Raw genomic sequence first — 13248 nt, forward strand, 5'->3', positions numbered from 1 at the left:
CAATAAGCAAATTTTTGTTATCATTACAAACATCCATACATGAATGCTTTCTTCTTGTAATAAGAATATAAAAAGTTTTATTCATAGCTTTGATATATGCCAAATAATTGAAAGTAATTGTTCTTTGATAACTGTATTTTAGTGTTTTTTAATCGATCATTTTGAATTGATAAGGTGTAATACCTCATTTTTTTATAAAGGAGGACATGAGGATGCTTGCTTTGAGCAAAAAATGTGGGCATTGTCTCTACATGATATGTCAAATAACAACTTCAATAAATATTTTGGGTTATGGTTCAAGGATTTTGGTGTAAGATTTTGGATTTTTGGATTCCTGAGAGAGAGTTTTTCATTCATGTTGGATCTCTGGGTATCCATAGAGATACGTGGTTATGTTTACCATGCATGAAGATGAATCTCTCCATCTTCCTTGGAATATAGAGGAACCAACTCCGTAACCGTAATTAGCAGGGGTCATAGGCCCCTTCATCTAGGGATGATTCACTCTTGATCCTCCATGCTACATTCTCGTGTTAGAAAATCAAAAAGGAAGTTGGATTCATTTTCGACTAATATACCCCATTTGTATTAATGTATTATAGAGTATAAAATGTAATTATGCTCCCTCCATTTTTATAAGTAGAGGGTTCATTTCATGAATAAATATTACATGATTTTACTGTTTTAAAATGTGATATTGTTCTCTCTGTTTCCATCTCTTTCACTCGTTCTCATGCTCCATCCCTTAGGGGTGTCTCTCGAACAATTTTGAATTTAACATACAAATTAGTAAATTGTCAGGCTGTTAATCGCCAAAATTAACAATTTTGCAAATCATACGTTGAATTTAACATACAAATTAGTAAATTGTCAGGCTCTAACAATTTTGCAAATCATACAAATGATCATCATAAATAATGATCTTATATTCTCAAATTATGCACGTAATGTACAATATGATAGATTTAATGATAATGACACAAGCGCACTTATTAGTCATATATGCTCCGAAAGAATATAATTGGGCTAACTGAGCCTAATAGATGGCCCAATTTTTGTAAAGAGGCCTATTGGCCACATGCAACTGAGCCCAATCATCAAATTGGGTTGCATAAACGTGGCCCGTAAAAGCCAAACTATCAAGCCACCTCAGCGTTTCCATTCCCACGAATGCCTCCCGGGTTCTTTCTCTCCTCTCTGCTCAGCAGCATTTTTGACATCTCGAAGAGCTCCTTCGAATTTCTCGAAGTTCCCCGTCTCCCAAAACCCTAGCTCAGGGGATCCGGAGCCGGAATCTCTTATCGTAATAACTTTCTTGTCAATCCTGGGCTATATTATTTCTCCGCCATGAATATTTTCCGATTAGCAGGCGACATGACGCATCTATTCAGCGTCCTTGTTCTCCTCCTCAAGATATATGCTACAAAAACTTGTTCAGGTATTAGATCTTGATCTTTCTACTTCTTTTTTTTATTTTTTGTTTTCTGCGAAGTATTTTGATAGGCATTATTTGAAATCTGGGGATGTAGGGATTTCCCTCAAGACGCAGGAGCTTTATGTCTTGGTGTTTTTGACACGTTACTTGGACTTACTCACGGTTTTCGTCTCGGTTTACAATTCGGTAATGAAGGTGGTGTTCATATCAAGCTCGATTGCCATTGTTTGGTGTATGCGCGCGCATCCACTGGTACGGCGGACGTATGATAAGGAGCTGGATACATTCCGTCACTACATTCTTGTCGGTGGGAGTCTTGTGCTTGCGTTTATCTTTCACGATGAATTTACTGTTCGGGAGGTACTTAAAACCTTTCTAGTCTATGGACTCGCTTTTCCAATTTCATTGAGCTATTATTATTATTACTAGGTTAATATTACTCAGGTAGTAATCCGAAGAAAATTATTCATTAATATTAATGTTATTTTTTTTTAAGCATCTCGATCACTTGATTATTTGCATTGGTTTATTTATTTTTTCCTGTTCGTAGAACTTCTTGAACTTCCTCAAACCTTAAATTAATTGTCATTTGACATGCTAGACAATATTTAACTTATTAAATTACTTGCCTATCATATAAAATAAAATTGACATTTGGACTTAGGAAATTAAGGGGCTGCATGGTAAGAACTTTAACAACTTTAGTAAATTATATACATCTGGATTAAGTAAATTCTTCCAATAACATGATTTCGTGAAGTTGGTATTTAAGGAAAAACTGAGAAGAAATTGGATTTACTAAATCTTGGATTTAAAGTTGTCATTTTTTTGTCTGACAAGATTTAAGCTAAATCCCACTTAAATACGTTACCATGCATCCCTTCAGAAAGTTTTTTTTGTATAATGTAGGGATAGATCTTCATATGATTTTTATTGATATTGATGATGTATATGATTTAGTACCAGAAAAGTTGATTTGATGTATGAGGAAAAATGTCTGTTAAAGGCATGTTGAAGTTTAACACATGAATGTAAAGCATTGGTTGGTATTAGAATGCGTTATTAGTTGTGGAAAAATTGAATGGTTTCGAATTACTCAAGGGTGCCAACTAGTTCAATTGATGAAAACCTTTGAAATTATTAGTTTATTACCAAGGTCTTGGATTTGTGTTCTGCCTACATCAATGAGTCCCCACCTCTCATTTGGGAAAAAAAAAAGATTAACATTGATCCCATATGTTCTTGTATTAGCTATAGGGATTTTAACAAATTATATTCATTGTGCGGCACACCCAATTTGAAGTTTTAATTGATGAGAAATCTTCATGCATAATTAATAAGTTAGAACAACCAAGAAATTATTTAGAAGATACATCTTAGAATTTGTAGAGCAAAGATCACACATATGATATGAGATTCTAGTGGATTTGATATTGATAAATTATTAATTAAAATTATTAATAAAATGAAGTATTCATTATAGGTTTAAAGTATTTTGGATTTATTTTATAGAACTACAATGATGTAAATGATGATATAGTTTCTGAAGTTTGGTTGGTGGACTAAAATTGAGAAATAATTTAAATTTTATAAAATTACTATTTGGCCAAATATGTTGTATAAATTCAAGCGTTAAACAATGAGAAAAACATTGATTGTTAAATTAAGTGTAACCGAAATGAGAATCTTATAATGGATGTCATAAAGCTAGGAAGGATAACTTGGAGAACAGGTATATTAGATGGATGGTTATAGTAGCATCTATTGATAGAAAGACTGAAAAATAGATTTAGGCAGCTTGGAAATATGCACTAGTATATGATAAACTATTTTATGGGTAAATAAATTTAATGTTGATGGATTAGGAAGGCGAATTGATGGACTTAATGCTGTTTAGAGGATTTGTGAAGAGTACACTTAGCAAAAACCAAGGAAAAGTCGTTATTCATAAAGCCAACTGCACGTAGTTAGGATAAGGCTAATGGTGATGAAGTTAGGGAAGTTTTTTCATTTTTTTGAGATGGGTTGGGGTTTTTACTTTTTTTGCTATAAAAAACATTTATATATTTGCTAGATAGTGGAAGTACTTCATCGGATGTATTAACGTTAACTTCTTTAGCAAGTTTAGAATATTTTATACTTTCTTATTAAAAATTTTGTTGTGGATACACAACATAAAAGTACTTAACTCTCAAATAGAAGTTGTTAACCATTTATATTGAGTTGATTGAAACTCAATTCATGATTGTATCGTAGTAATTTGATTTGGTTTTAAGCTGAAGTAAGTTTGGCTTTAGAATAGATTGATTAGATCTTAATTCGATCTAAGTATGGTTTGCTATTTGATTGCCATTTGGGCCAAAATTTGAATATCTTGAATGTTTTCTATCCTTAAGATAAAATTCTAGTATAATATTCATTTAAACTAATAATATTTAAGTGTATGTATATAAATGCATATATACATCAATTAAAATGAAAATGTATATATAATATTGTGTATGTACATTTCTACATGCATGCATATATTTTTTGATGTACTCTAGGCTTTGCTTGGTTCACATTTGATTTGTTCTATGATTGGCTTATTAATAACCTCATTGAATTGGCTCTCATTAATAACTTCATTGAATTTAGCCAAATCTCAATCTATTTCAAGAATGATCTTTAAACTTTGAGCCAAATTCATTTTCCTTGTTAGCCATTTTTAGTTTACCCTACTGACATGCCACTTAGCTTATAATTTGCTTACAATTCTGAATAATAACTATACTAGAGGTTTATTTGGATCTTTCATTAGAACTTGATAGCTCTTCCATAAAAAATAAGGTTTGCAGATTGACAAGACACTTTATGGTCTCAAACAATACCCAAAAAAATGATTTGGAAGATTTATAAAAGGCATGTATGAAATGGGGTGCAAATAAAGTCAGAGGCTATACTCTCTTCATAAAATATTACATTGATGTAAAAATTGCAATTCTTATTGTATATATTGAAAATATAATTATTATAGGAGATGCCAAGGAAATGAATCACTCGGAGGAAACTTATTGAAGAATTTGACATCAAGGAACTAGGTAAACTTAAATATTTTCTTATGTATAAATATTGCCTAATTAGAATAAAGACTAATCACCTTTCATTAAAAACATATTATGAACTTATTAAGGAAAATAAAAATGATTGATTGAAAATTATCTGAAACTCTGATCGACCCAGGTAAGAAACGTTACAGATGAAGAAACATAAGTGAATGTTAGGCAATATCGAAGACTAGTGGGATAATCAATCTATCACTCCTACACACTGATATTTCCTTTATAGTAAGTCTCATAAGTCAATTTAAGCACATATACAAAGAACCTCCCTTAAATTGTTTTGTCCTTAGTTATCTTAAATTAAGTATAGAAAATGAAATTCTCTACCAAAAAATGGTACTTTACACCATAACTAATGCTTATTATGCAGGGTCACAAGTGGATGGGAGATTCATTTCATAATATTTCCCACTTATCGTAGGAAATTGTTTAACATAGATACATCAAAAACAACAAAACCTTAATCTCATGGGGTCGGCTAAATGAATCTTTTTTCTTTATTACGTCCTATTTAGTGTCATATTTTCTTTTGTTATAATAAATTAATATCATTTTTTAAACAATAAGCCCAAGTCTTCCTAGATCTACCTTTGTCTTTCTTAATATAAGTTGAATCTAAAACATCTCCTCTCCAAATCGGATCATCAGATGGTCGATGTTTAATGTGACCAAACCATCTAAGACGACTTTCTCTGATTTTGTCCGTCACGGGAGCTACAACAACCCTATCACAGATATAATCATTTCGCATTTTGTCTCTAAGTGTAAAGCCACTCATCCACCTAATCATTCTAATATCGACAACACTTAACTTAGTATTATGCTTCTTTTTTAAAGGCCAACATTCAACGCCATAGACCCTTGCAGGTCTCACCACGCTCTTATAAAATTTTATTTTCAGTCTAAGCGGTAGTTTTCTATCACACAAATGGCCCGAAGCATTCCTCCACTTTAGCCAACCAACTTGAATTCTACTTTTAACATCCCCATCTATATCACCATCACTTTAAACAACAAACCCGAGATATCTAAATCCTTCACATCTTTTAATAATTTGATCACCCAAAGTTACACTTCTGTCACTATAACTACTACTACGAAAATTACATTCCATGTGTTCAATTTTAGCTTTTAGTTCTGCTCAAACGATGGCTTTTAGACTCTAATTTTGGATTTGTAAATTCAAGTTTTTCGTGGGCTTTTTCTCTTGTCTTATTCACGAGAAGGATATCATCAACAAAAAACATACACCAAGGTATATCCTCCTGTAAATATCGAGTAAGACCATTCATAACTAAAGCAAAAAGATATGGGCTTAAAGCTGACCCCTGATGTAATCCAACATAAATAGAAAAATTTTCGGTCAATCCTCCTTCAGTTTGAACGCAATTAACAAATCTAGCATACATATCTTTAATGACTTGAGTATTAGTCATATCAGCACCTTTATTCTCAAGAACTCTCCAAAGGATTTCTCTTGGAACCTTATTGTAAGCTTTTTCTAAATCAATAAAAATCAAATGTAGATCCTCCTTATGGCCTCTGAACTTCTCCATCAAACCTCTCTATAAATGTATAGCTTCCATAGTAGACTTGCCAGACATAAATCCAAATTGAGTATGAGAAATTTTTGTAATACATCTTAACCCATGTTCAATTATCCTCTCCGATAATTTTAAAGTATGACACATCAACTTAGTTCCTCTATAATTGACCACTCTTGTGCATCCCCTTTATTCTTAAAATTGGAGAGCAAAAAACTCTTCCTCCACTCCTAAGGCATTTTTTAGTTTTTAAAAAATAGTAACTGTTTAACATAGATAAAAATAAAATAAAAATAAAAAAAAATAAATTCCAGTGCTGAATCCAAATCAGAGCAATTGCTAATATCATATTTGGAAGATCTAAAGCTATAGAGCCTTTAAAGATACTACGACAATAAATCAGTCTTCAATTTTACTCACAGTTATGGATAATGTGATCATATTGAATATGGAGAAATAGATAGGTATTTTATAAAGAAAAAACTAGGAAGTGTATTGATTTTCACTCCATACGTCCCAAAAAAAAGACTATTTATTGATATATTTACCAATTGGCTTTGTATCCCCAAATTCAATAAGCTTATAAGAGAACTTGTTATGGTAGATTTGTATTATGCAGTTTAATTGGCAATGTTGTAGGGCCATAAAAAAATTCCTCTCTCACAGATTCACTTACAAAAAAGAAAAGAAAGATCCCGCGAGTTGCTCCATTGGCTTCAATCAATAATTACCTAAATGATCAAATGGTAGGATAGCTATGGGCGGTTTTTTGTGTTTGTTATTGTAATTATTTTTTTTTTGGGTTTTTTCTTTGTAGTATTGTGTACAGATTCCTATTTAAAAAATTAGCAATCCACACTTTCATAGTCACTTCTTTTCTACAAAAATGATTATATTCTTAAGCGAAAGAAGAGGATAGTTTTCCACAAAAAGTATACATTGACTTCAATGATGAAATTCTTGAAATGAAGCGAACTAATATTGTTATAATGAATCTCGGTTAACTTGAGCGAAGCCTATTTACATTTCAAATGGGCATACAAAATAATTAGTTAGTGATGTTGATAGTGAAGATAATGATGTTATTATAATGTAACCATCTACAGTGCTGTTTTTATATGATTATTAATCGTTAATGTGCTGTTATAGTTGAAGAATAGTGTGTCAAATGATATGTGGAACATCACATTATTTGAACCTTTCTTTTCTTCTTTTTCACCGTGAATCTTCTGTTTCTCACCTATTATAATCAGCAGAATTCAATCAATAGAATTTCTCCTTCATTCCCTTGCTCAACTTATGTCAGTCATTGTGATTCTATAATTTTATTTCAATTCAAGTAATGCCAATAGGATATCTTTTTATTTTAAAAAACTGATTCTCAACTAATGGAAATGAATCTGAAAAGGTTACTCTTAGTTGCATGGTTTTTCATAACATGCTATTGCTTTCTAAGTTTTCAGTTTTTCACATTAACTTCATAATCATGTCTATGAATTTTTTTTGTATTTTATGTTAGCAAGTGGATGTCATTTACTTCAAATTTTTAATGATATTCTTCATTGTTTGGAATGGTTCCTAAATTATTATTTCAACATTGTTTGTAATTATTGGCATAATAATTTTCTTCACCTCCTTGAAGCATGCATATTTCTTTTTCTAAAACTGTGTAGTTTGGACAACAATATGGTGCATGGATATAGCATTGTAGTACTCTTGTGAGAAGAATGCCCTTTGTACTAAATTTTCAAATGTTGGACTAAACTCCATAGGATGGTAGCTATTAATCAGTTGTTTCAATGCTCTAGAAGAACAGATAATCTCATTCATTGAATTCTCAAGCCTATGGTCGAAAAAATTAGGGGGAGAATTTGTTTATGCATGTGTTTTTATTTGCGCATATTCATCCACATTCTAGCAGCGTTTAAGGAGTGTTGGAATTTGGTTCTTTTTTAAATAAAAAAGTGGTCATGTTATTTCACGATACTTTATTTGAAAGGTTGAAGGATATGGCATGACAACCTTCAAAAGAGTTTGTGGTTCATAATTCTAAAGTTTTGTCTATCCCATAATACACTTTTTTGAAAGTCTTATTGGGCTATATCTGAAAGTGTTCTATTGCATTTTGATTATGATATGATGTTGATTGATTCCATCATTTTTACTTAGATCACGCTTAATGTAATATGGAAACTATTGAAACTCAGAATTGAAATAATTTTATTGATATGAAAAGGGGTATAAATAATTCTTGCATGAATTCAAAAATAGGAAAGAATAAAAAGAAAAAAAAATGAAAGGAAAGATATACCACTTAATTTTTCCAATTAATCAATTTATATTAACTATTTGGAGATAAAGGAAATAATATAAAACATGAAAGCCTAAAATAGTAAAGGAAATAACTCATTATCCAAGGAAACAAATATAAAATAGGAAAGGAAATAACTCCTAATTTAAGGATATAATTTTTTCCTCATAACTTCTAACAGAAATAAATTATTTCATAATATAATTTCCAAGATTCCCCCTCAAGTTGAAGCATGGTTAAAAAAATCATGTTTAACTTGGGTTTGAAAGCATCAAACATTGGGTGAGGGAGATCCCGTGATTCCGTGAAGTAGAACTTGAAGTATTCATCCCGGTCTGTGGTTGTGTTGACTGCAGTTTCTGCCGTGTTTGTAGGTTGACGAAACGCTCCTATAGGTAATGTTGCAGTGGAGTTTGTAGGGAAGTAAACAACTACAGTGTCTTTGACTGCAGTTTCTGCAGTGTCTGTTGGTAGGCGGAAGATTTCTACAAGTAACGTTGCAGGGGAGTTTGCAAGGAAGTATACAAACTCTGGTTTGATTTTGACTGCAGTTCCTGCAGTGACTTTAGGTAGGTGAATTACATGAGATTTTATAGAGAAGTAGACAAATAACAAAGAAAACTGACTTCCAGTTGATCACGGTTGTCTTTGACTGCAGTTCCTGTAGTGTCTGTAGGTAGGAAGAAGACTCATACAGGTAATGCCGCTAGGGAGTTTGAGAGAAGTAGCCAATATGTAAAAAAAGTTGCAGAGTATGACTTGCAGAAAAAGGAAAAATTTCGGAGGCAAGTCTTGCTACAGGAAAAAACACTTGGGGAGGGTTTGCTTCAGCAAAGATTCCGGAGAATCACCTGTTGCAGGAGAAGGTTCCGGAGGAGGGCTTGATGTTGGAAAAGGCTCCGGAGGAGGGTCTGTTGTTGGAAAAGTTCCGGAGGAGGGTCGGTCTGCTGTAGGAAAAGCTCCGGAAGAGAGCCTAATACAGGAAAAAGTTCCATAGAATGGCCTGATATAGGAAAACTTCCGGAGAAAGGCTTGATATTGGAAAAGCTCTGGAGGAGGGTCTACTTCAGGAAACGACTTCAGAGGAGGTTCTGTTGCAGGAAAGTTTCTGAAGGAGAGCCTGATGTATCCATTTCATGAGGACTCCTGAGTCTTCGTGATGAAACTCTTTCAGTGAATAATGGTCCATTTGACATCCTCTTGTAAGTAGAAGAAATCATTTGTCTATCTCAATCATCACCATTTTGTTCAATGCCATAATGGAACTCTGCGTCTTTATCATGAATAAAGCTAGCCAGTGTAGTAGAAGATTCATTGACATTTCTTTTTCCTTGAGTAACTACACTTCGGAAACTATCTTGCTTGTAAAAGTAATCAATATCCCTCACAACCTGATCTACAAGAGCATCAAATCCAGGAGAAGAATCTCTGAAGACCTCAATAGCCTGGCTGTCCTGGTAGCGAAGAAGTGAAGAGTAATGTTGATTTACAACCGCTCCAATTAAGTGTAGCCAACTTCAGGAGATTTCTTAAAAATTTCACCAGCCTTGCTTCTCTGCCTATCATGCTGAACATGAAGATTCTGAGATGAAGAATAACTGCTGCTACTTCTAGCAGGATTATAAGTTGTCTTGGATCTAGCAAGCCCATTCATGTATCCTAAAGATCTCTCCACAAACCTACCTCCTCCTTCTGTGATTTTTGCGGCATCCTTTTGAGATGTTTCTAATTGCGTAGTGATTTGTGCAGAAATTGTCACATTTTGCTTTGCTACTAGATTAGCAGCAGATGGCGGTCTGTGCATGAAAGGAAACTTATCACATTTCAAATAGGCACCCTGTAGATGGTAGTAACAGGGAACATTGTCTAATCATTCCATCAAGTGGTGGATGTTGGAATAAGCATTTGGATTCAAGCAGTTGCGACTTAACTAGAATATGCAGTCCTTGGTGTTAAGCCTAGCACCCTCACAGTGGCGATATTGACATTCACTTCCCTTCTTGCAAGTCAATGGCGAAGCAAGTAAGTAGCGCAATCGGAATTCAACTTGATTGCCTCCTCTTCCATGGTCAGGCGTCGAGAATCGCACCGTTCGGAATCCATTATGCCAGCTTGTCCCTGAAGAAAAAAAAAATTTAGATTTGGCGCCGAGATGCCGAATTAAGAGGAAAACCTAGGGCTTCTACTGCAGTTGCTGCAGTGTCATCGAGAGTCGAATCCCCATTATCTCATACTTTGATCGAAGAAACACGAAGGTTCAAGAGAAATGATCAAGAAGGACAATGAGTAGGATCGGGGAGAGAAAGTATCGCTAGGAAGGGAGTCCGACGACTCTAGAGGGAGGACCGACAGTTAGGGTAGGGAATCTAACTCTGATATCATGTTGAAATTCAGAATAATGCGGAATAAAGTAGAATAATTATATTGATATGAAATGGGTTATAAATAACCCCTACATGAATCATAGAATAGTAAAAACAATAAAAAAGAAATCACATGAAAGAATATATATATATATATATATATATATATCACCTAATATCTTCAATTAATTATTTTATATTAAATTTTTGGAGATAAATGAAATAACATAAAACAAAAAAGCTTAAAAAAAGAAAGTAAATAACTTCTAATCCATTAAAATAAATATAAAATAGGAGAGGAAATAACTCATAATCCACGGAAATAATTTATTTCTCATAACTTCTCACAAGAATAACTCCTAAACCCTAAACCCTAAACCCCTAATATAACTTCCAACAGAAGCCAAATTTATATGAGGGTAAAGTATCATAAATACAAGACATTGGGATTTTAAAGTTTCTAATGCTTTTGGAAATTAAATTCAGTTTTTTTCTTCTTTCTCGAGTCTTGATTTTTTTATAAGAAATTTATTTTTTGCTCATGTGAATATGCTCAATATTGAGAATTGATATTCGGTAAAAATTAAAGATGTTCGTTATTTCACTTCTCACCAAATATTGTAGGTCGTTTTTTCGTGTATTTTGAAGTTCACTGGTTTTAGTATATTTAATAGTTGCAGTCAAATTCCATAAATTGTTGTTTAACTAGAAAATAATGTATATCTGCATGTGCGTCCTAGATGTTATTTTATTTTATGAGTGTTCTTTCATCTAAAGAAAAAAGAAAAATGAAAGGGTAATGATGTGGAAAATCTTAGAGTAAAGGGTTCACTAATGCAACCCACAATTGAGATGAAAAAATATGTGCAGAAGACCACATTTTTATTGTTATTCACTTTTTAATTTAGGCAAAGATAGCCTCTTTTGATCCAAAATCATAAAAAAAACAATTTTTATTCAAAATAATATTTAAGGCTCATCAAAATTTGAAATTTTGTAATAAAATTTAGAGCAAATGTACGTCTCCTAATGATTAAGATTCACACCATGAAGTGGAAATCGATATGTAATAAACTTGAGGACATCTTAATTATGTGTACAAATCAATCGCAAATTAATTTGATGAAAGGGAAATATAAAAACTACAAGATTAGAGAGTCTTCTTAGATGGTTTTGTCACATTAAGGGTGCGTTTGGGGTAGCTTGTGCGTTTCAGGATAAGCAACTTATCCTGAAACGCAGCCCGCGGGTCGACCGCGGGGTTCGACATGCGGTCTACGTTTAGTGTAAAAATGAAACCGTGTTTTCAGAAAAGCAGGTTTCAGAAAAAAAGGCAAAAACCGTGATCCAAACGGTACCGCGGTGTTTTTAAAAACGCCCCCGCACTCATAAGCCGCCCCAAACGGGTCCTAAGTGTCAACCATCTGTTGATCCAGGTAGGAGAGGACATGTTTTAAATTCGGCTTATGTTAGAAAAGGTTGAGGTAGTCCTAAAATGATCTTAGTTTATTAGAATTAAATGAAAATATGAGACTCATTAGGACAAAATGGAGAAAAAGGATTCATGTGCCAAGCAAACACATTGCGATAAAGGCTTCTTATTCTTGGGGAAAGTTTAAAAATTACCACTTTTAAGATCTGGGTTTATGCCGGCAAAAAGAGAAACATCCCCAAAAAATGTTGTCTAGATTTACAGAGCATTTGAATAAATCAAATTCATAGCACATAAGAATTTTGAGGAAAATAAAAATTTTATCAACCATTCAATAAATTTTAAACATATCAAGACTCCCATTTTTCTAAAGATCCTAAATTAGTTGATTCTTCAAATTCTCAAAAAATCTAGCTTATATTAATGTTTCAATCAACACACTTTAATTCCAATTAGTTTCAATTCAACACCTCTGTGTTTGAGTTTTAATTCGATATGGTTGGATTTCTGTAAGAATAACTAGTTTCCAACCTTAATTTTAGCAAAAAGATAAGTTTCCACTTTAAAATCTCGTTTCCAACAATTTCTAAGCAATTCCCGGTCATTGTTATAGTGCCATAATTGAGAAATGGAAGACATCTAATTAGCTAAGTACCAATTGCGGTGCAGAAATCATTTGGATATGGAAACTGATCAACCAATATAGCCACAATTGGAGTTTGTTAATGTAAAAACTTGAATCCAATTTTTAGTATGATAGGCAATTAAAGAAAAAGGAAATAGCCAATTGATTTGTGCTCAGTACCACCATCCATCAGGTTTTGAACAAACCTAATGTATAACTAACCACAGTCTTCAAACACATGAGCTATTTTGAATTAATTGAGGGAAACCAACAACACGAGATAATCTGATAAGGGCTGAAGGAAACACCATAATTAGTTAAACTAAATCTTTCAAGGCAATTAAGCAATAAGGAGTGCATCCCATACACATAGAATCATCTTTATTGCCATTTTCTTATGCCAAAGTAAAGGGAGGGGGGGGGGGGGGGGGAATAAA

General features: G+C 33.0%; 2 protein-coding genes across 3 annotated transcripts in view; one reads left to right on the top strand and one right to left on the bottom strand.

The window, feature by feature from the left end:
* The window catches only part of LOC110021318 (ubiquitin carboxyl-terminal hydrolase 6-like), a 135282-nt gene that overhangs the window by 57002 nt on the left and 65032 nt on the right, over positions 1-13248 (bottom strand). The gene's annotated exons all lie outside the window — the stretch shown is intronic.
* LOC110021320 (ER lumen protein-retaining receptor A-like) overlaps positions 1128-13248 on the top strand; it is a 27108-nt gene continuing 14987 nt past the window's right edge. Inside the window, exons 1-2 of the mRNA XM_020719764.1 lie at positions 1128-1438; positions 1530-1795. Of these exons, the coding sequence (XP_020575423.1) occupies positions 1348-1438; positions 1530-1795 (357 nt within the window). The 5' untranslated portion in view covers positions 1128-1347. The remainder of the gene's footprint in view (positions 1439-1529; positions 1796-13248) is intronic.

This window comes from Phalaenopsis equestris, unplaced genomic scaffold (genome assembly GCF_001263595.1).
Source record: "Phalaenopsis equestris unplaced genomic scaffold, ASM126359v1 Scaffold000132, whole genome shotgun sequence".
Lineage (NCBI taxonomy): Eukaryota > Viridiplantae > Streptophyta > Magnoliopsida > Asparagales > Orchidaceae > Phalaenopsis > Phalaenopsis equestris.